General features: G+C 39.1%; 1 protein-coding gene and 1 non-coding gene across 2 annotated transcripts; both read right to left on the reverse strand.

The window, feature by feature from the left end:
* Positions 1-1,837: 1,837 nt before the first annotated feature.
* Positions 1,838-16,198, reverse strand: LOC149858852 (fructosamine-3-kinase-like). The gene is made up of 6 exons (XM_090061175.1): positions 16,019-16,198; positions 11,024-11,175; positions 10,378-10,469; positions 9,310-9,386; positions 5,977-6,099; positions 1,838-4,099 (listed from the first exon to the last, which is right to left on the reverse strand). Exons 1-6 carry the CDS (start codon positions 16,157-16,159, stop codon positions 3,761-3,763), a joined length of 924 nt encoding a protein of 307 aa, XP_089917301.1. The 5' UTR covers positions 16,160-16,198; the 3' UTR covers positions 1,838-3,760.
* Positions 14,728-14,838, reverse strand: LOC149858853 (U6atac minor spliceosomal RNA). The gene has a single exon (XR_016444060.1). It is a non-coding gene; the product is annotated as a U6atac minor spliceosomal RNA (small nuclear RNA).
* Positions 16,199-22,490: the final 6,292 nt, after the last annotated feature.

Below are 22,490 nucleotides of genomic sequence, written 5' to 3' on the forward strand. Positions count from 1 at the left end.
TGATGAATATACTCCTGTTTATAAATATGCAGCTCTTGCCCCTGGCAGTTATTCATCCCCACACGATAATTGCAGATCCAATGCAAGGTGCTTACACGTTACAGGAAGCTGACATAAAAATCAGTAGGTTGATGCTGGCCTAAATATGTTTTACATGACAGAGAAATCTAACGTGGATGCTTTTCTCCAAAAGTTTCTGCTTTGAGTTCTAACAATAAAACTAATGACAAGGATGAGTATGGGAAAGGAAAGACATGAAAGCGAAAATTTGATGAATCCCTCATTGTGCTTGGATTTACATGTACTGGGGTGAGTGGGAAAGAAAGACCACAGTGTGTTTTGTACCAGGCTGTTTTGTTTGTAAAAAGCATGCAACCCAACAAGCTTAAATGTCATCTGAGTTCACAACACAGGGAACATGAAGGAAAGCCAAGGTCATTTTACGAGCAATATGAAAAGGAATTATCTTGCCAGAAATTAAAATTCAAGACCACCCTGTCCGTGTCTGTGCAGTCACAGAGGGCCTCATTTGAAGTGATTTATTGCATTGCACAATGCAAGAAACCTCTGCCTGTCAAAGAAACATTAGTCTTGCCCACTGCACTTGTCAGGGTCAGAATTAGGCTTGAGGAAAAGTCAGCGAAAAAACCCGTAATACCACTCTCTATGGTCAAGCATAGGGTAGAAGCACAGTAAATATAATCCACAGTTAAAGCAATTGAAATAAATGTCAAATAAAAGCATGTAATAGCTTTTTTAGATGGTGTTTTTTATCTACAAATAATTTTAAATTATTTACAATTAAAACTATGAAGACCATAAGCATTGTTATGCCATATTTATGACTTGTTGATCTTGTCTGCATCATTTTGGGGTCACAAAAAATTTCCATTGTTTAAATGGAGTCCTGCTGAGGAAAAGGTTTGTAAGCCATACATTAATAGTTTTATCATCCATGAATTTATCCAGACCCTTTTTTAAATCTGACTATACTATCTGCCTCCACTACCTCCTGTGGCAATGAATTCTATAAGTTAACTACATGTTGCATAAAAAAGTACTTCCTCTTGTTGGTTTTCAATCCATCACCTACTAAGTTCAGTGGATGCCCCCTAATTTTTGTATTCTGGGACTTGGTGAACAACAGTTCCCCGTTCACTTGGTCCACACCCTTCATGACTTTATAGACTTCTATCATATCCCTCCTCAGCCTTCTCCTATCCAAACTGAAGAGTCCTAGCCTTTTTAGTCTCTCCTAGTACAGCAACTGTTCTGGACCCGTGACCATTTTGGCTGCCCTTCTCTGTACCTTTTCTAATTCTACTACATTCTTTTTGAGATGTAGGGACCACAACTGCACGCAGTATGCAAGATGTGGATTTGTACCAAGGATTGGTATAATATACTCAATTCTGAAGCTTGGAACTATCTTCACACAAATCTCCTGCAGGAGGAAAAAAAGTCAGCAAAAAGACGACTAAAAAATGTAGCAGCAATTAATTTGTTTTATACAATTCTTTTTTGCCAGCCACTTCTCTCCCAGAAAAATCTCAACTTCACTTCATTTCATTCTAAACATCTCCACCCTCATCCAGTCCTCACATTTCTCTGTACACTTTTTTCCTACTGACTATTAATTTTCCTCCCAGGAATTTTCCATTTCTTCCCTCCTGCCATGCCTCCTGGTACTGGACTGTCAGTACTCACTCTCGGTACTCAACCTCTCTACCCCACTTGAATAACTGCACACAATGGGACTCATCCCATCATTAGTTTCAGTACTAGTAGCTCAGGAAAGCTGTAATCACAAGATACAGAAACACCATGATCCAGTTAATGCAATGCGAGCATTTTTATTTTATTTGATGTGCGCATATTTTAATTTCACAAGTACTTGATAGCATAGTACATGTATTTTATTTCTCATATAAGAAATATTAGTTCTCATGAACTTTCCTATCTATTGTCTCAGACCTGAATCCTGCACCTGAACAGTTGCAGTATAAAATTTCTTACATCAACAAGATTACTCCACCTTTCAATTTTAAGCACAGCAAGTATTTCACTTCAATTACTGCCATGATTTTGCCTCATTAGTCTCTGAATTCAGAGGAAGTATGATTTCTAATTTGATCTTTTTATTCTGTTCATTATATTTATACAGAATTCACTTCATTCCTGTCCAAGGTTTCTGAGAGTTTAAGGTTAGATTATATAAATTAACAATAAAAAAAAAAAAAGAAAACATTCAAAAACAGATAAAATCCATCTACATTTTTCACTATCTATGGTAACTCACTTTTTTTGGAAAGGTATTCTTTTTCAAAGTGTAATTCATAATGGTAGAATTAAAGCTAAAACAAAACTGGCAAAATGTATTTGGCATTTTGGACCAAATGTTTTTGCTTATTGGTCATTAAAACTCATCACAGTCTAAAACATGACTATGATTCTGCAAGTACAGTTGCTTACTAAAATATGAATTTGTGAGATTACAGCTATAATTATTTTCTTAATTCCCATTTAGTTATTTAAGTAGATTGATTACTTTTTGTACTGCTGCTCACACTGTTGAGCTGCTGACCCTACATTTGTTTTGTTTTTTAAAGAAAACAAAATCAATGAGAATTTGTTTTTAAAAAAGAATCAAACGTCAAAAAAGCAGAATCAAGGGATTCTAAGCAGGAATAATCAAAATGAGTAACTTTTTAACCCAAACATTCTGACTTTGTCATATCAGTAAATCAGCAATGATGCACTAGCCTGGCTTTGTCTGCAATACACCAATTCTGTATAACTTTAACATTTATCAAACACCAATCAACATGCATCCTTCATTGCTGATTTATTGTTCTCAGACACCCAGGATTATTATAGTGTAGAGAGGGGTTTGATGTGTTTTTTAACGGTTGATTTAAACCAAATGTATTTTCATCAATCTCTGGTACAGTGAAAATTCACTTTCTGCCCAGACATTTCATTCTTCAGTAAACACAGAACCTACTTTTAGGGAGTATTAATTTAACTGCCTTTTTTCTTGTAGAGAGTAGAGTAAAAAAAAAAAAAAAAAAAAAAAAAAAATCAGAAGTATTTTTAATTAACATAAATGTAAGAAATTGTTTCATACAGAATTGCACAGTGTAGTGTGATTAGTGTTAAAGCCAAAAAGACTCTGATTGACTCCCATAGTTACTGGACCAGAACCTTCAGAAGAGAAGGAGAAAAAACATTGAAAGAATTGTAGGGGGAAAAAAGAACAGAGGAAGGAGACAAAAGTAGAAGACTAAAGAAGAAAAGGAAATGATATCTTAAAGAAGGAAAGGAAATGATAATTTTCAGTATCAGAATCTCACTACTGAACAAGGAGCTGCTTACAGGGCAGCAGTAAGAGTGGTAAAATGAGTGGGAAAGCAGAAACCTAGGTAGATGTGGGATAGCCAATGGAGGTGAGATTAGGCTATAAATCAGACCTCTGTTCAGACCTGGTCACCATCATAACAACAGGCTGTACACAATTTTTACCTCCCCAGTCTATGAGTAATGTGCTAGTGAATTAGTCAGTAATACATAAATTACACAACTACTGCAAGCATTTAGTGGGGCTCAAAAGTGTACATATACCACCTTAACCTTTAATGTCTGCTGTGTAGTTTCTTAGCAGTGTTTCACTTGTCCTTGCTTGTGTTACTGTCAACAAGTAGGGAATCTGAATTACTCTGATGCCATGTGAGATTTTGTTTGAGAAATACTCTCTACATGGTTATTTTAAGAGCTTTCTCATTACATTTAAGGTAGACCCCCTGTACCCTGTCCCAAAGTGGTTCCAGTGGTTTATATAATTAAAGAGCTGGTACAATTTGTTTCGCTTCTCAAACCCTGGAGCTTTAGGGATTTTACTGTGATAGGCAGAGAAGAAAGAGCTGCTAAAGCCACCAAACATCCCAGCAATTGCTAACTCAAATTCTGAATGGCCATAAAAAGAAGCAGGATCAATGATAATGGGACCAGAGTCATCCTCAGCTACATTTCCAGCCCAGAGGTCCCCATGAAGGAGAGCAGGAACAATCTTCACATCACAGAATATCTCAGGAATCTTCACCTAAAAAGAGCATAAACAAGCAAGTACAAATTTATAACTTCACCAGAATAAAAATTATAGGGTTACATAAGGTAAAAACCAGAATTAATCAAAATTATTGTCTATCTTCAATCATCATGAGGCTGTTTTCTCATTGAAGTGTATAAGGGCAGGAGTTGGTCTGTGGTGTTAATCGGAAATAATTCTGATTTGCTCCAGGTGGTTTAATGCATCATTTAATCATTAATACTTGCATCCAATATTGCCATATTGATTCTAGGCATTGATCATGTCAGCTATCACAAGAAAAATAGTGTTTTGCCTTCACTGGAACAGTACTAAAAAGAAAGCAACTCTCATTACCAACATTTTGATATACCTCCTGAACTGCTGCCAGAGACCAAGTGAGTGAGTGAGCAAATGAGTATGTGTGCGATTATTTCTGACAACAAACCAAACAAGCAACCACCTGATTACATTTTTATTTTTCCTTCCCCTGAATTAAAGTTCAATCATATCATAGGTGAAGGTACACAAAAAGGCATTTCCTCTTTTTTGTGTGTTCCAGCTCTGCCACTGACATGCTCAGTGACTTTTACAATACCAATAAAATTACTTTCATGTAAAACAAAATACTCTCATATACAAGTGAAATCTTTGTAACAAGATGATTTTCAACTACAGATTATTTTACAGTTCATAGCAGTCATTTCTGAATGGGCTGAAGCCAATAACCTTTCAGATCCCATAAATTTCAAAATGAAATTATTTCATTCCTGTTCTGTAAAAATGTGGAAGGTCCAAGATTTACACAGCATATTATGAAATGCTTGTTTATTATAGCAACAAATACTTTCCTTGTCCTTCAGTCCTAGACCACAAGACATTTTCCAATTGTTAATTAGTCTTCTAGTTTGCACGTTAGAATATGTTCTAGAATATATTATATCCATGCTTCGGTTATCTTTCTGCTAAGCTGCCATTTTACATGTATTTCCATTTTGCAGGAAAAAAAACAATAAGGATGGGGGGGGTGTATGGGTGCTGTGGGTGTATAATTGATAGCTGGATAATTGCAACAGGTCAAAGTCTGCCCCATGGAGATCAAAGGGCAGTGAAGGCTGACCCGGGATGGATGCCTTAACCAGCAACACCAGCCTGTCTGCACATCAAGAGAATTGAAGCTGGCGCCCCTCTCTACTAAACATCGCCTTAAAGAAGCCTGCGACTGGCCACCGCAGTGCAACTCCAAGTGCCGCAGATAGGTGACTTGGTGTGAATGGTGTGTATGGTGTAAATGAATAAGAGTGATTTTCATGTAAGCTGCTATGTTTGCCTCAGTTATCTATATATTATGCTGAACCCATGCGTTGGTAATTTATCCAACACAAAGACCCATTGCATAGATGGGGAACTAAGAGAGTAGCTAAGTATTTTGGCAAAGGTCATTAAGCATGTCAGTGGCAGAGCTGGAACACAAACACAAGAATCTGACCCCATTCTAACTGTAGGAGACAACCAGGTCTACAGATGTAGCTGACATACAAGTGTCCCATATATTAATACTGCTAAATATTCCTTCACTTAAACTGTAACTTTTCAAAGATAATATACAAGCTGGTCATTAGTAGGTGGTGCCTGAAGTACACCTGAATGCCAGGATTGAATGCACCTATTGAATTTGCACCCAATTCAAAAGGCTTGTATAGTAAGGCATGCCCTACTCATTTAGCTCTGACACCCAAACCATCAGTGATGTTAGTTTTGTTCACTAAAATAAAACAATGTTTTTTGTAAAAATAGTTTGAAATAAATGCCTTTGAAATATGCATAATGTATGTTTTTTATAGATATGACAGATCTCTTATTTCTGTTAGACACATTTTAATTTTTCCTACTTTAAGTTGTGACCACAGTTCTCTTGCTTCTCTGTCTCCATAATCTTTCTCAATCAAATCCATTTGAGCTTGGAGTCGGTACCGGATAAAGAAAGTAGGCCAATCACTCTGCCATTCATTCACCTGGCAAATAAAATATCATAGTCCAGGAAATCAGGATCACTTTAAGAGAAACAGTACAATAACATATACTTAATCTTTTTCAACATGACATCTCTGTATACTTGTACTTCTGATACTATACCCGGCAGCCATGCTACCCGTGTTCTTGGCAGGGGAAAGGCCTGTTTGATCCTTGTACTCTTACAAGAAAAACTTAAAATTTGAGGTGCATTGATGCATCTCAAGCAAAACCAAGGAAGTGTTTCTTCCACTTTACTTGGCATTGGTGAGACCACAGCTGGAGTACTGTGTCCGGTTCTTGGCACCATGTTTCAACAAAGACGTGGAAAAGCTTGAGAGAGTCCAGAAAAGAGCCACTTGTATGATCAGAGACTTGCAAGACAAGCAATGCAAGGAAAGGCTGAGGCACCTGGGACTCTTCAGCCCAAAAAAGATAAGGCTGAGAGGGGACTTGGTAGCAGCTACCGCTACATCAGGGGAATACATCAAGAGCTCAGCGAACAACTGTTCACCAGGGCACCCTTGGGGAAAACCAGGAGTAATGGCCACAAACTCCTCGAAGACCATTTTAGATTTAACATTAGGAAAAACTTCTTCACAGTCAGGGTCTCCAGACTGTGGAATAAGCTCCCTCCAGAGGTGGTGCAGTCACCTACCCTAGAAATCTTCAAGAGGAGACTAGACAGTCACCTTGCTGGGGTCACCTAACACCAGTTGTCTTTCCTGCCTGGTGCAGGGGGGCTGGACTCAAGAATCTTGCGAGGTCCCTTCCAGCACCTAACAATCTGTGAATCTAAGAAATGCTACTTGATGTTTTGTTGATCATTTTCTTAGAGGTGTACTTCATACCATACCCACACTAACAGAGGCTCTGTCTTCCATATGAGATATAAAACAAAAGCTCTGGACATTTCCAGTCACTGAGGTGTCCTAACCCTTTAATCACATTATGTTGCCTCTGGTTATGTTAGCTCTGAGATAATTACAGTCTACATCCCAAAATTCCCCCTGACATTTCATATAACGTATGCATGACATTGCATATTGAGTCTCAAACTGTCATTTGTGAACAACCAGTGGCCTGCAAAGCCCTTCTCAAAAGTCTGCTCAATTAAATAGTTTGACTGAAAATTCAGTCCTGTGCAGAGTTAACCAAAGGGTCAGGCACTGCAGAAAGCATGCTCTGAAGTTTTTAGAGGGATTTAAGGGCTGCATGTGTCTTACCACTGGTAAAATTCACCCATTTAGAACTGAGAAGAGATGCTGGGGAAAAAAAAATGATTTATGATGGCATCCATATTCTATCAAGTATCCTACAAAGTAGAGAACCTGTAAAATTTCACTTCCTCTCCAAAACGGCTACATAGGCTTACTGTCTACTGTGAAATAGCTGTCTCAGAGGTGGCTCTGTTTCAGTGGTGTTTTAATAACCCTAGTGGTATTTGCACACATGAAGAGGCTACATTGAAATAGCATTATTACAATGAGATAATTAAGCATTCAAAGGTTAAGGAATGCCAAAATTAAGGTAATCCATGTAACATTTGTTCACTTCCTTATTTATGTGTGTTATGATGTATTCTTTATTTACATAGTCATCTACTATTTTTTCACAGGATACTCACTTTAAGTACAGGTGACCTATACTCAATGAATGAGACAAGACTGTATATTGAATGAGACTTTTTTAAGATATCTTTTACATGTTTTTAATTAAGAACAAAACCTCATCAGTCAGAAAGTTAAAAGACCTGTTCATGAATGTCGCTGGTAGGTGTTGTAAGGCTTCGGCCTCTTCCTGGCTGGTGCCTTCTTCCCCACCAACATTAGGGTGAGACCACACCCTGGGGCCACCTAGATGGTTCTGAGCGCTGCCCCTACTCGCCTGCCATGCCTTTTATGTTGATTGATGGGGAGGCAGTTCACTGTCAGTGGTCCCAAAAGGGGACTTGACCCTGGTCTTTCTTCGTGGGGCTCCAAACCTCCCCTTTACCCCACCCTTCCCACATCCATGCCCTGGGAGGGCTCTGCTCCCTGTAATCTTCCCCGGGATGATCACTTCTCACCCCCGAGGCCCACGCGAGTAGGGTCGGACATGTTTGGTCATCAATTGCTCCAGATAACTAAAACATGCCCCATCTGGTAACGATAACTTAGAAGCGTCTTCACTCAAGGCAAAAACATTCGGTGTCTGCCAATGAAGTATAATGGGACTCTGGCTCCCCGGGACCCCTTTACCTCCCTGGGATGGACGAATGAATCTTCATCTGTCCCTCCGGTTACTTTTCCCAGGGACCAGCAGGCTAGGAGTTCATCACTCATGCTCCCATCACCTGGTAGAAGTCACCTCTTCCCCACCGGGCTCTGGGTCAGTTGCTGCCTGCTCCTCCTTCTTCACCCAGCTGCCCGCTTGGTCTTGCCATCGCTCACTGCCCTTCCCCAGGGTAACTGAATGCTCCAGCACAGCCTGGTCTTCACTCATGATGATGGGAATGACCTCCTTCTCCCTGCCATGCCCTTCCGACCAACTTCAGCTCCCCGAGCCTTGACCTGTGGTTTTCCTTACCTGGGTTTCCTGGTGGATGCTGGGGCTTCTGTCCCATGCCCAGCTCCGCTGCTCCTACGCGGCTCTGCTGCCCGTCTCTCCCTAGCGGCATTCTCCGCTACCTCCGAGCAGCTGGGTGTTTCCCCAGCTGCCCCCACACTGGTTTTAGGCCCTGCCCTCAGGGCTCTCCGATTCGCAGGCTCAGGTAGCTGCAGAACTGCCGAGCCTGCATCGGTGTGTTCTCCCGGTCCCTGCAGTGAGCATCAGGGCTCGTCGGGCAGGATTCCAGGACATGTTGGGAGGGGGGCTTTTGCCTCCCCTCCCATAATGAAAAAAAACACACCCCAGATTTTCATAAGTTGAAGGAGGAAAAATACTTAACTTGTAAGATCAGAATGAAATGGCAAGAACAAAAACAGTTATCATAACAAAGTATTACAAATAAAACAAGTCACTTACCTGTCATAGGTGCCAACTTGTATTTTTGCCAGGGAAGGGGGCCCTAAGATGATGGACATGTGGAAAGATTTATGCATTTCAGGTGACAGCACTCTTCCTGAAGGGAGCCAGGGCCCTCGGCTCCCCCATGTACTCGGCACCTCTGCATAATGTAGAATTAATTCCCAATTTTACCATGTAATAACTTTCATAGATCTGGGGCTTACCTGTGGTATATAGCCACAGCATGTTGCTGTATGGAATCCAAATTTATCCACATAGTGAGGCTGAGCACGCCCTGCACCTTTATCAACAAAAAGATTGATTACATCAGGGTTGTGAACAAGTGATTTCTGTCTCCGGTCCTGAACTGTGTAACAGCCACAGGTTTATAAATCAAGCTCTGACCGTATTAGACAGAAAACTTTACAAAACATAAGTAATTAACTGTTTGTGAAATTGTAGATATCAAACAAAAAAAGTAATTTTTTCTTTCCCACTTGTTAAATTAAAAGTTTTCTGCTGACTCCAGTAGAAACTGGATTAGGATCCTACTGAATTATCTTTGCAGTGTATTCTGTAAATAAAACTAGAGCTCCTCTATCAAACAAGCTCAAACATTTGTTGAATAATTAGTAATTCTTTTAATAAAAAGTGCACTGTATTTACTGTAAACATAAGTTGTAAAATATCATCTCTAGCATCTGTGCATGCTTTATAAACTGGTCTTATACATTATATAACAAGTTACCTGTTTTTGACCTGTGGGCATTTTTAATAGGATCTTGTTTTAATGTTAGTTAAAAATAATCTCACTGGTTTGTATCTTGTGACTCCAGGAAGGCTAAAAGTTTTAAAAGGCACTGAGAGATTAATTTGACACAAATTTTGAGTCTGTGTAAAAAAAAAGCAAACCTAAAACCAATAGAAATCTTCTTTATTTATTTAAATTATAATGTCAGCAGGTATTTTATTTAACAAACCAGAGGGAAAGTAAAGAGTTAAAAAACTTTTTCAGTTTGGTCTTTCATGGATGAAAGGATTACACATATATTCACATTATTATATACACACACATGCACATATATACCATATAATCCTTATATGTAATATTTTTATATATAAAGTACAAATTAACACACATGTACATGTAGGTGGTGTCTTACCAATTAATGTTTCTTTTATACAGTTTTTTTCTACTCATAAGGATTATAATGTCATATGTATTAAACACGGTATCACATTCAAAAGCTATGATACCAGTGTTCTATTAGTCCAGAAAATCTATACTCTACCGATTGTGTTTCCTTCCTTCTTTAATTTTTCTCCAAGTTTTTGGTTGTAAAGGTGAAGATCTGCTACCTGCTCCCCAAGCTTTGCAGAATACCTTAAGATCAGAGACAAAAAACTGAACATGTTACTATGCATTGAAAACATATCTTTAAGAACATTCTCTGAAAAATTAAGACCAGCAATGGCAGGAAACAAGTGTATGAATCAGGCAGCCATTTAAAAAGAAAAGGGAGTGCTGAAACAGGTTGGCATGACTGTAGGCAATGAGAAGCATCCAGAGACAAGTTAATTACCTGAGAAAATGTATATGACATGGGCTGTTTCCTGCCAGCAGAGCTCACACTAAAGTTTTCAGTATATGATAGATAAAGGTAAAAGAGGGGGGAAATTTTCAGAGTTCTGGCAGGTATATGAATAATGTGGAATATTTTGCTGGCATTTTTAACGGGTCATTCTCTACTAGCATAACTCCATTGAAGCAAATGAAAGTATACCAGCAGGGAATTATGCCCAGAAGTTTGACCATTGATTTTAATGTCTCCAAGACCAAGATATCACTTGCTGAAAAGAGTCTTATTGATGGACCTGAAGTATAAGCAGGCAACTCTAAATATTGCAGTAAAAGAACAGTATGAAATTCACGCATACTTGCTAAGGTTCCTCATCTTCAGGTGCTCCATGACAAACATTGCACCTCCTCCAGGCAGGTCAATCACTTTAATGGGCTGAGGTACTCTCAGGGTGTTGGTCTTTTGAATAGCCTCCAAACTTGCCATTTCACCTTCAAACATTTTTCTTGCCTGTCAATACAAGAATATCACTTATTTTGGTCTTCATGGGTTCCTTCGGGGTGTGGGGGGCACATGAGGGATAGGGGATTGTGAAATCAGCACATTTATTCCTCCTTAATCATAAAGTGTAGCAGCAAATTAGCAAGTTACATTCAGAATGATTGTTTAATTACTTCAGATAGATAGACAGACAGACATTGATCAATCGATCGATAGATATACATATATAGGTATTTATTTTTCTTGCAAATCTTCTACATTACAACACAATATACAACTTTGCATGGTAAACTCTTAAAGCACGTACATGTACCAAACATTTGACTATATACTATGGCCCCCATAGTTTTTGGTGAGGTTAAAACCTAATAACCAAAAACACAAACTACTAGAAGTAAAGGATTAAATCCTTAAACTGTAAATAACAGATTGGTTTGACAGACCAGGCCAGCCACAAAAGGAAGATTTAAGCACAAGCATTCTCCAGTAGTTTATTTCTGAACAGTTTCATGTTCATAATTATATTGTTACTCTTCCCAACAGTTTCTAACAGTATGTTTCAGAATTAGATAAACTAGGTTTATCAGTTTCTGACAAACTGACTTACAAATTTGCAGAGAAATTCTCTGCTCCATTTTTATTTACTCACAGTAAAGCCCAAGTACAGCCTGAAAAAGTAGCATTTTCCAATTCAAAAATAATTCTGAATACAGATCTCTATCCTTGCATTTTCTTCTTCACATTTTCTTCTGTTTAAACATCTGCAGATGCTTGCTACATATCTGATTTCAGGGTTTGAAAACAGAAATGTCTCCACATTTTGTACTATTTTATTCTATTTCAATAGGAAAAGAAAAAAAGGTTTATCTATCTTAAGTACTTACAAGACTCTGTAATAGATAGATAAAGTCTACTGACTTATTTGAATACCTCAGTCTTTTAACTTATTTACCCTCACAGCAGCCCTCTGAGATAGGGGACTTTTAAAGCAGAAAAGTAAGTCAAAGAGAGAAAAAGTGACTAGACCAAAGTCACAAAAAGACTATGAAATAGCAGGAACATAAACCTTGGTCTTCCAAGCCCTGAACTAGTATCCTAAGTACAGAAGAACAAAGTGCAATGCCTGTTTTGGGAATGGTTGTTTGTTCAAGCCTACTCCTTATTCTGACAATCTCCATGTACATCAGTGGAAACTTTGCCTGAGTAAAGACTACAAATAGCATTTAGGTCATGATCCTACTACTAATTGTGATTGGGCAAAATTGGGGCCTGCTTATATGCAATAGACTGAAGGTTAGAGCACTAGTAAGGAAGACAGAGAAATCATGTGAAATATAATTTTGGATTTAATTTTTAGGTTGACTGAGTTATAAAAAGATTAGAGCTGACAGAAATTTAAAAAATTAATAGCGATTTATGAGGTTAAAAAACGTTGCAATTAATTGCAATTCTAATTGCATAGTTAAACAATAGTCAGCAGTCCCCCACCCAAATCCTTGCTGTTCATGTGCCCTGCAACTCCTCACCACAACCAAAAAGGCATAGCCCCAGCCCCACCCCATGCCTGCTCCAGACTCACCGGAGTGGACCACCTAGAGCCTGTGTGAACAGCCCCAAACCTGACCTGCCCTGCACCTGCTTCAAACTCACCTGCCCAAACTGAGCAGTGGCAGAGGCTAGGCAGAAGCTGCTGCTTAGCGCAGAAAAAAAGCAGTCCTTCCTCCTCACCACTGCTGAGCTCTTCTTGCTCCAGCTGCCCGGAGCCTGTGCCCAGGCTGCCCTGCGGCTTCTCTGCACTGCCCAAAGGCTGCGGTGATGACAGCAGAGAGGAGCCACAGGGCAGCCTGGGTACAGGCTCTGTGCAGCTATGGCAAGAATGGCTCAGCAGCGGTAAGGGAGAGGGGCTGCTTTTCCCTTGTGCCAAGTAGCAGTTTCTGCCAGGCCCCTACTGCTGCTTAGTGCAGATGGGTGAGTCTGGAGCAGGCACAGGGCAGACCAGGGTCAGGGCTGTGTGCACAGGTTCCAGCTGGTCCAGAGCTGGTCTGCTCTGCTTGTCAAAATGATGTATGCGTTATATAAAAATATAACACATTAATTTGTTTTTGTTTTAATCATGTAAGTTAACTGCGATAAACTGACAGCCCTAAAAAGAGCAATTTTTCTTTAAAGAAACATGAAGAATAAATCAGCTTTATACATAACCTGAAGATATTTCCTCATTATATTTCAATGAACTTTAAAGGATTTTTTAACTTTGAGTTTCATCTTTATAGCAATCAGCTGAAAGCTGATTTAATAATTTCTGTATATGCACAGAACCATTGGTAATACTAGGGCATTGGTCCTCAACCTTTTTAGACTTGAGGCACCGCTTCTTAGATTCAGGACACTTCTCAAAAATGGTCACTTTTTGTTTTCACTCATTTTTGACTACAGAAAAGTAGTAGAGCTATTTTTTGCACAAAAAACTCCAGAAGACCACAGCAGGTCTCAGTATTTTTAACACTCATAAGGCATCTTTACATGTGCTCCAGGGGGTAGGCGGTGGGGACCACTTTAAGCCACTCTAATTAAGGTGCCCACAGTGTCTCATGTATTCAGCATCCTGCACTTCAAAATGGCACCAGGTTGCTTTAAATAAAGCTGTAGCTAAAGTGCCCCTGCCACCATTTTGAAGCATGGGGACATTGAATAAATGAGATGTGGAGGCTGCTAGAGCACCCCAATAAGCACACTCCAGCACACTTGATTGAATCTGCTCCCATATGTTGTAATTACAGTGTGTTGGAGCAGGTTCCCCACATATCTACAGGCACTCATAGTATTTTTAACACTGAATTCCCATTTAAACTCTCTGGGTTTATCTTGTGAATCAAGTTTGAACACCTAACAGTACTAATATTGCATGACACTGCATGACATTGAAAGGCTCTCAAAGAACACTAGGGTGCTGTGGCACCCTAGTTAAGAATCACTGCTCTAAGCTATTGGGTTGTATGACTTAGCTTTCTCATATACCTAGTTAAACTTTCAAACATGGCAATACTTCATCAACTACTTTAAAAAGCTTTGCTATGTGACAGAAGCAATGCCCATTTAGAAGGGTTCCTTTCTATCTCTCCTCCTAAATCTTTCTGTTTTTCTAACAAAGCCTCTAAAAATGAAGCGCTAACACTGCTTGCCTAACAATAGATCCTGGAACAGTCTGTATTATAAATCAGACAGTAAGAAGTGGTAAAGCAGTCACACTGTCTCCCACTACACTAGAACTCCTTCAGCTCCTCTGTGCTTCTGCTTTTCACTGTCTCACATATTTTGTCTTAAAAGTTCACCTTTCAATTGTAAATGGAACAGTTGTTTTTGTTCAGGCAAAAAAAGCCACATTTGGATGCAAGCTTTCAAAAAATGATAGGATGCTTAGAGATAAGGTTACAGTTCAAACCCTATTTCCAGTTCTACCTTACCACCAACCATTTGAGTTATTTATTTATTCATGCATTATTCTAGATTTATGCAAAAAATAAGAAAAAGATCCTAACTGATATTCTGGGAAGCCATTCCAGAAATCAGATAGATACCACCAAGTAAGTGGCAATGCCTCAGTCAGATACATGCTGAAAAGACTACTCCTTATCAATTAGGGTACTAATCTTCTCTCCTTTTTTAAAACACAATAGAGATAATCATTCAACTTATTTAAATATGAGGTCTTGTCTACAACAGAAAGGGCTACTACAAGTATGTCAGGGGGAGCACCAAGATCTGGGGGAGCAACTCTTCATGAAGGCATCCCTTGGGAGGACAAGGACTAATGGACACAAACTAATAGAGAGAAGATTTAGACTGGACATAAGGAAAAACTTCTTTTCATAAGGGTAACTAGAACCTGGAACACACTCCTGGCAGAGGCAGTGCAGTTACCATCCTTGGAGGTGTTCAAGAGGAGGTTGGATAAGCACCTCATTGAGCAAGTTTGAGCTCATTAACCTCCTGCCTACAGCAGGGGACCAGACTTGATGATCTTCAAGGTCCCTTCCAGTCCACTGATTCTAGGACTCTATACTTGCCTCCACCTCTGTAGTAGATGGCAGCAAAAATTAAGAAGATCCAGGAGGAGAGATCAATGCAAGGAAGGCGGGGGATCCTGTGGGATTAAGGCTGTGCTGGTAGAAAGGGACCAGGATGAGAGTTGCTAGAGTTTAGAGAGCAGCCTGTCCTTCAAACATTTCCAATATTGTCAGTACTACCTTACTTCAGCTCCCACTGCACCAGGTGAAACAGGTCTCTTAAAAGGTCTTGACGGGTGATGACATATAGAGAAGCTTTTAAGAGCACATCAGACGCAGGAGCTGTCTCCATGGCATCAGGAGGCAATACAGATGCTCAAGAGCTCTGCACATCTCAGGGAACCCATGGGTTTGTTGAGTCACACCCTCTCCCACTGAAAGAATCCTCAGAAAGCTCTCCAAGTGGCAAATCACGGGTCTCAACCTTTATACGAGAGCAGTCACTACCAGGACGCCAGCTGCTCCAGTGCCAAGTGATTATTCCACATTTTAAGCACTAAGGCAACAGCTGTCTACTCTGCTTTTTATGCCACCAGGTCAATTCTATTACACATTCTATGATTAAGGAACCTCAAGTTGCTTTACAGTAGCATTAAATATATTATTAACCAAGTCTGATGTGTTAAGCATTGCCATAAAATATTTCAGTTCTTAAAGAGAGAAAAACATCTGAAGCTAGAAAACACACCATTTACAATCCTCAGCAAGCATCTGCAGGCAACTAAACAAACCCACTGCTCTCTATAAGCATCAACATTATCAGCTAAAAGTCTGTCAGTATTAACCTGAGGCTTGTGATTGATTTTAACAAACACTCGCCCACTGTCGGTTTCATAGCTCTGGCCTTGGCTAATGCACCCTCCTCCAGAGCTGCCAAATGCCTTGAGAAGGGAAGTCTTCAGTTCAGCTTTCAGGATCTTTTCCATGGTAAATCCCAGACTGGTGCAGCTGTTTCCTGTTAAATGCACTGCAAATCAGGTTGAAAGGTCTGGGTCCTTCTCTTCCTGTCACTTTGCTGACAGGTGGAAATTGTCACACAGCAAAGAGAAAAACAAAAGCTGACAGAAACATCAACTCAGTAGATCATTCTCATAAATGTTTATTTTGGAATATTAAAGCTTTTATTTAATATATAGAGATTTAGAACCAAATTATTTGGGAGTCCTATCCCGGGGTCCTTCCATAGCTGTCCTGAGAGCTTCTGGTATTTGTAGTTTGGACCAATTTCATTTTTTTAACCTCTGTGTTCACATGAGTACCACAGAGATAAAGTTTAAGCTAGTCGCTAGAGGGAGCCTAAATACAACAACATGAGTCTGCTTGTGATTTACTAAGCCTGGTGCTGCAGAGCGTTGTAATTGTTTAAGACCAGCATAATGAACCTTTGGGGCACAATGTAATGCACAATGTAGACTGTGTAACAAAGTCAGCAGAGCTATTTGAAAAGCAGTGATCTTTCCCCGTTCACAGTTGCTTTGTATGGACTAGTAATCCACATGCTTCAACTGAGACATTACTGATAGATCTCCTTTCCTTCCGCAGAGTTTGATCTTGCTTCCATTAAAATCAATTAAGAGATTGCTCTCTCCTTCAAGTTGAGTTAAATGCCTTAAGTTCTCTTAAAGTCAACGAGAATTGAGGCTATTCAGCACTTTACAGGAAACGTTCAGGATTGGATACTGTCAGACCAGCGGTGTAGTCAAGGCAGCAGCCCACAGATTCCCAATTCTGATTCTGGTCCTTCTGCTAAGTTTCTATGGAACCTTAATAAGTCATTTAGCTACTCTGAAACTCCTTTCACCAGCTTGTAATGTAAGGGATGGTGAATTGGTTACTTCATGGGGAAGTAAGATTTAATTACTTTATAGGTGTAAAATGCATTGCCATCCTCAGATTAAAGGTGCAGAGTATTATAATTGCTCTGATGCCAGAGTATTTTTCTAAATTTTAAATGCCACCAGAGTCAACAGAGCTGGTCTGATCAATAGTACTAGGTCCTATAAAGTTGCAGTCTGTGAAAAACACCCTAGTTCTCATCTCCACATATTGCTGACACGTGTTGTCATCCATCCCACTAATAACTCTCTGGATCCTGCTGCCACTACCATCGGCCTCAGCACTTGCCTATGTCTTCACGTGTTTCTCTCTCTTTACAACAGTTTACATAATGAGTAATAAGTATTTCTGGGGATCAGTGAAGGCTAAAGAGCAATTAGTGCTGCTGGAAAAGAGCTGACTTTATTCACGTAGTTTTGTTATATTTGGAAATGGGCTCCTTGAATTCCACCCTGAAATGGAAGTTCTCTAGTTCTCCAAGGAATGGAAGAACTGTTATAATTCAAGTTTCTATCCGAGACCTGAGATCTTCAATAGTCATGAAGAACTGGCAAATGTCCCTGTCTTTCTACCTCTTCCTAGGTCACTTTTGCATAGCCAGGAAAAATGATGTACCAGTAGTTAATAGAAAAGAACAGGAATTGTGATAGTTACTGCCACCAGATTGCTATGAAGGTGAGCTGCAATACTTCTCATGGCCTAGGCTCCCCACAGAATTGTCAGCTAGAAACGGTACAGAAAAGCCATGGGACACTTATTTCCTTCTCCTCCTGTTTACAAACCTGCCACAAGTAATTACTTTTGCCATTGTTGTTTAAATTAGATGAAGTTTTGCACATTACTATTGTAATCTGAGACTACTGGATTAAACTAAGAATGGCTCAGGTACTGAGCAAGGTGTCCCCTGCTTGATTTGTCCTCAGATATATTAATGCATCTAAATTATGTTGTGCAGCATCCTCTGCCATTCCAGTACTGGGCCTCAGCATGGCTCTACCAATCAACTTAAATGCCAAGCCTCAACATCTATAACTATTTCAGGTCTATGTATCAACTCTGAGAGGTGCAGCAATCCCAAATGTTTCAGTCCTGGGACTCACCTAGCAGACATGTACAGTAGAAATTACTTGTTCAAAATTATGGAGTAGTTATTTAAGGCAGGCTAGTGTTCAACCTGGTCAATAATTTATATTCTCTAGAATTAAATTGTTCAGTGCAGACTGCCAGGATTGAATTCAGGCCATAGCATTCACTAGTTATTCTTAAAGACATATGTACTTGGGGCCAATACAATTCTACAGCTTTTTTGATAGTTTGGGAAACTTGACCCTACAGAAAGTATGAATTCTGGTTGATTACAAAACAACCGTATCCCTAAATGCCTCTGTGCATGTAGAACCCAGCACCTGCCAGGCTGCCATGAGGACTGGTGTCCTGTCTTTCCCAGGCAGGGACACTAGGATTGTCATTAACCCAGTTAGCTCCTATTTCAAAGAGACCCCCTATGGAACTGTGGGGTGGGTAAAGCCTAGGAAAATCAGCTAGACCCATCTAATCTATGGGGATGTAGGTGTTGGAGCAGTAAAATTGATCCCAGAAGAAGAACAAAGATAAAGGAGATTTTAAAAACACAGAATCTGAAAAGTTAAGGAAGGGGAACTCAAGGGAAACAGGTTCCTTCACAGACGATGAATCTTTTTGACAGATGAACTAGCCAAAGAAGAACAACATTGCCTGCAGTCTCAGAGTGAGAGTCCATGAATGGCCACAAGCTGGAGAAGCATAGTTCAGCAGTCAGGACTTGGTATCCTGGAAAGACAGAAACTGGAATGCCAAATAATGCTCAAGAGTGGTGAGGAAACCAAGACAAAGAATCATATACAGGGGAACCACATTATACTTCGATCTGTATAGCTTCTATTTTATCAGAAGTAAATAGTGACTGTTCTTAGAAATCCTTTTGCTAAGCCCGTTTCTATTTGCTTCAGCTCTCAAATATTCTGGAAATGTTCTTTTGCAAACCAACCTCCACAAATGGGAGCCCTAGGAATGGGTGTGCTTAAGTATTGGTGTATCTTGCATGTGATGGGAGGGGAGGTTAGCACTGGATTTCAGAGCTTATAGCAAGTGAATCATAAGATTCCACTTGAGGAAGGAATATAGGACAGAAAAGCCAAAGTGATAGCAACAGCGATTGAATCCTGTGCAGATGCTTTTAAGCAGGGAAGTTTGAAATAATACGATCCAAGTATGTGAATGCAGCTACAGCAACCTGATGAATATTCAATGAACAAAGTTCAACCAAGGTTGGGACATCTTGTTTTTCAGACCCCAGATACTGGGCAGTTAGATTTGGTTAAGAAGTGCAGCTAGTAGAAAGTGCCAGTCTATTTGATTTGCAAAGAACTTGCAGAGCCCTGGAGAGAATTTCAGAACTGAAGTAGTGTGCCCTTGTGAAAGAAGAGTGCCCACAGAGTTCTGGAAATAAACTGAGTAAGCAACTTGAAGGGGGAAAAAACACAGTGCAATTACAATGGGGAAAAAACAGGAATCATAAATGTAAAATTAATAGAATATTTTGGACTATGTCCAGTGAGAAGATGCATACTGAAATTCTCTCTCTAGCCACAGATTAGTTATGGCAAAGAAAGTGATGGTCACAGTTAATTCAAACTAATATTACTGAGCATCAGGCATATTCTGAACTTTATTCTCCATATTCATAATCCAATAACCACTGGCTTCTCTCTTGAGAAGGCTTCCAACTACTGTGGTGCAGCCTTATGTGGTGGGCAGCTGCCCACAAGTAACTGGATGGAGATAACCCAATATTCTCACACAGGTTGTGAAACCGTCATGAGATGATAAAGATTTTCATTTGCTCCAAGCCAGGCTGTCACTAATTGGTGCCATAAAGGAGAAAGGTTCATCTGCTGTTATCAAGTTTAGGTGCTGCTGTTTTATATCAAGCAGTTTCCACCATCCTTATTTCAACCACTGGAAATAAAACAATTCATAAATGTCCCAGATTGGATTTTAAGTAATAAAAGTGTCTGAAAATAACCACTTTTCTCACAAGCAATTCAGCACCATGGCCAGATCACAAAGGATAAGGAAATTAAACAATGAAAATTAAGTGAGCAGTAAGGATATTTATTGGAGTGTTGCTGGACTCCCAGGCCCCAAACCTATCTTCTGGAGGGGAGTCAGTGAACAAAAAAAATACAAGCTGCTTCTTTCTGGTTCTTTGGCTCTTGTTTTGGCAGGTAAGTTTTTCTTTTGGAAGAACTGAACGTGTGTGCGCAGTTATAAAAAAGATTAACGAAACCAGAGTCAAGTAGCCTTTGGGAAATATTTTTCTTGAAAAACCTTTATCACAGGAATGACATTCATAACATTGATACCACTCCTATCCCAAATCCCCAGCTAACTAAAGCCTGGGTATCTCTCTCTTTCACGTTGCTTGGCATTTATAAGCAGTAGCAAAAGCAGTCATTTTACTGTCTGATATGTACTGGATAAGCCACACTAGTTTGTTCAAGAGAGAATACAGCGCTGTATGTTTTAATTAGCTGTGTAGACACATAGCTTATGTATGTGCTGAGTGCAGTGAAGAGGACATTAAAAATGTGAATAGTATTTTAAATATTTAAACCTTTTCTTTTGTGACTCTTAACTGAGCTTTAATGCTTTCTAGTTAAGTAGCCTTTTCAGACCTTTATAAGCTTATATGCTTTATAGCACCTAAGTGTTTGGTAATTGTGGGAAGGAAAAAACAGCTGAGCTTTCTTTAGTATAAAAGATAATAAATTAACTGCATGCATTATTATTATTATGCATTATTATTATTATTATTAAGAGAGAAAACAGAAGCAGGCATATTTTGGGCAACAGTGATTCAATGGTATAACATTTTATAAGATTGGACTACAAATAATGGGTCAACCTGAAGACAGTGGAATTGAATCTGAATAAGTGAGAACTGAATCTGGTCATGTGTAGACCAATCTTCACTGCCACTCCATGTTACAAAAATAAAATTTTACTGAATGTCAAAAACATTATATTTTCTGAATGTTGCTATAAAACATAAAGCAGCAACATTTGTTTAGACTCTGCTTTCCTTTGCATTTTAGATTTTTGATTTTGAAACTCAAAATAGCAGTACTTAATATTTAAATTACATACACTGTGGGGGTTGGCTGTTTACTTTTGTATAGATCTTCTTAGATTGGAACAGCTCTAAATGAACTTGCCAATTATAGTCAGCAAAATTCTGCCAACCTCACTCATGTTGGGGACTTCACTTAAGAAGGAGGAAAAATGTTACTTGGTGACAGCAGAGATAGCAGAATGCAATCCACTGTAAAAAATGGTTAAAGGTAGTATATATGCATCACACAAAAGCCGATCCTACACAACCAGGGAAATGATTCATGTCTTTTTGTTTCTGAATAGGGCTTTAGTACCTAATTCTGAGCGTCACCACTGAAAATTAGATGCAGTTCCATTGAAGTCAGTGATCTTGAGAGGATACTAAACACATCCACATCATTACAGTACTTACAAAACAGGGTTACAGTTTTGTCAGCATTCCTGATAGGAAGAGCATTCATAAGGCAGGGCAGATATACATATAACTTGGTTTATTATAATAGATACACTATATATATATATATATATATAATGTAAACCTGGTTTATATTAGAAACGTGTCTGGTTATTTATAAATACACATACATGCATATATGCAGGGTATTATAAGTACCTCTGAATCAAGAACCCTGGTTGATTCAGAGGTACTTATAGTACCCCTGTATAGACCCCTTTGCAGGATTCAGCTTCTTGATGTATGTGTTTGCCCCCAATCTATCATACTTGTAATTCCCTTTAGAATATTTTTAGCGAGTCAAAAATTGAGGCCTCCACTACTCTGGATACATAATCCGTGTTTATATTTAAAATGATCTTTTGTAAAAGAGTTTTCATTTGAGTTTGCATTTGATTTTGAAGTATGAGAAACTGAACAAAACATCCGGTCTTTGGGTCAAAAATGTCTTCCAGTTGTATGTGCAAGTCAGAGAAGAAAAAAAAAAACAATCGCAGATTTGAGAAGAATTGTTTTAAATGCAAAGTTAAATGCATTACCAAGAAAGATATATTCAGGAGCATGAGCAACAGATTATTTCCTTTGATCTTTTTGTGACTTTGAGCAAGGAAAATATTTTCTCTGTATGAATATATGACTCACATGTGAGCACATTTTGTTCTTTATTCCCATCCACTTTTACACACACACTACAACTATAAATTGATACCTTTAGAAAACTGATCTCATACCCCCACCAGTTGGAACTTGCAGAGATCTTTTTTAATTGTGGCATTGGGGATTTGTTCTGCATTCCTGAAAGCAAGCTTAGA

This window comes from Crocodylus siamensis, chromosome 8, assembly GCF_052110815.1.
Source record: "Crocodylus siamensis isolate JL-2025a chromosome 8, ASM5211081v1, whole genome shotgun sequence".
NCBI classification, from domain to species: Eukaryota; Metazoa; Chordata; order Crocodylia; family Crocodylidae; genus Crocodylus; species Crocodylus siamensis.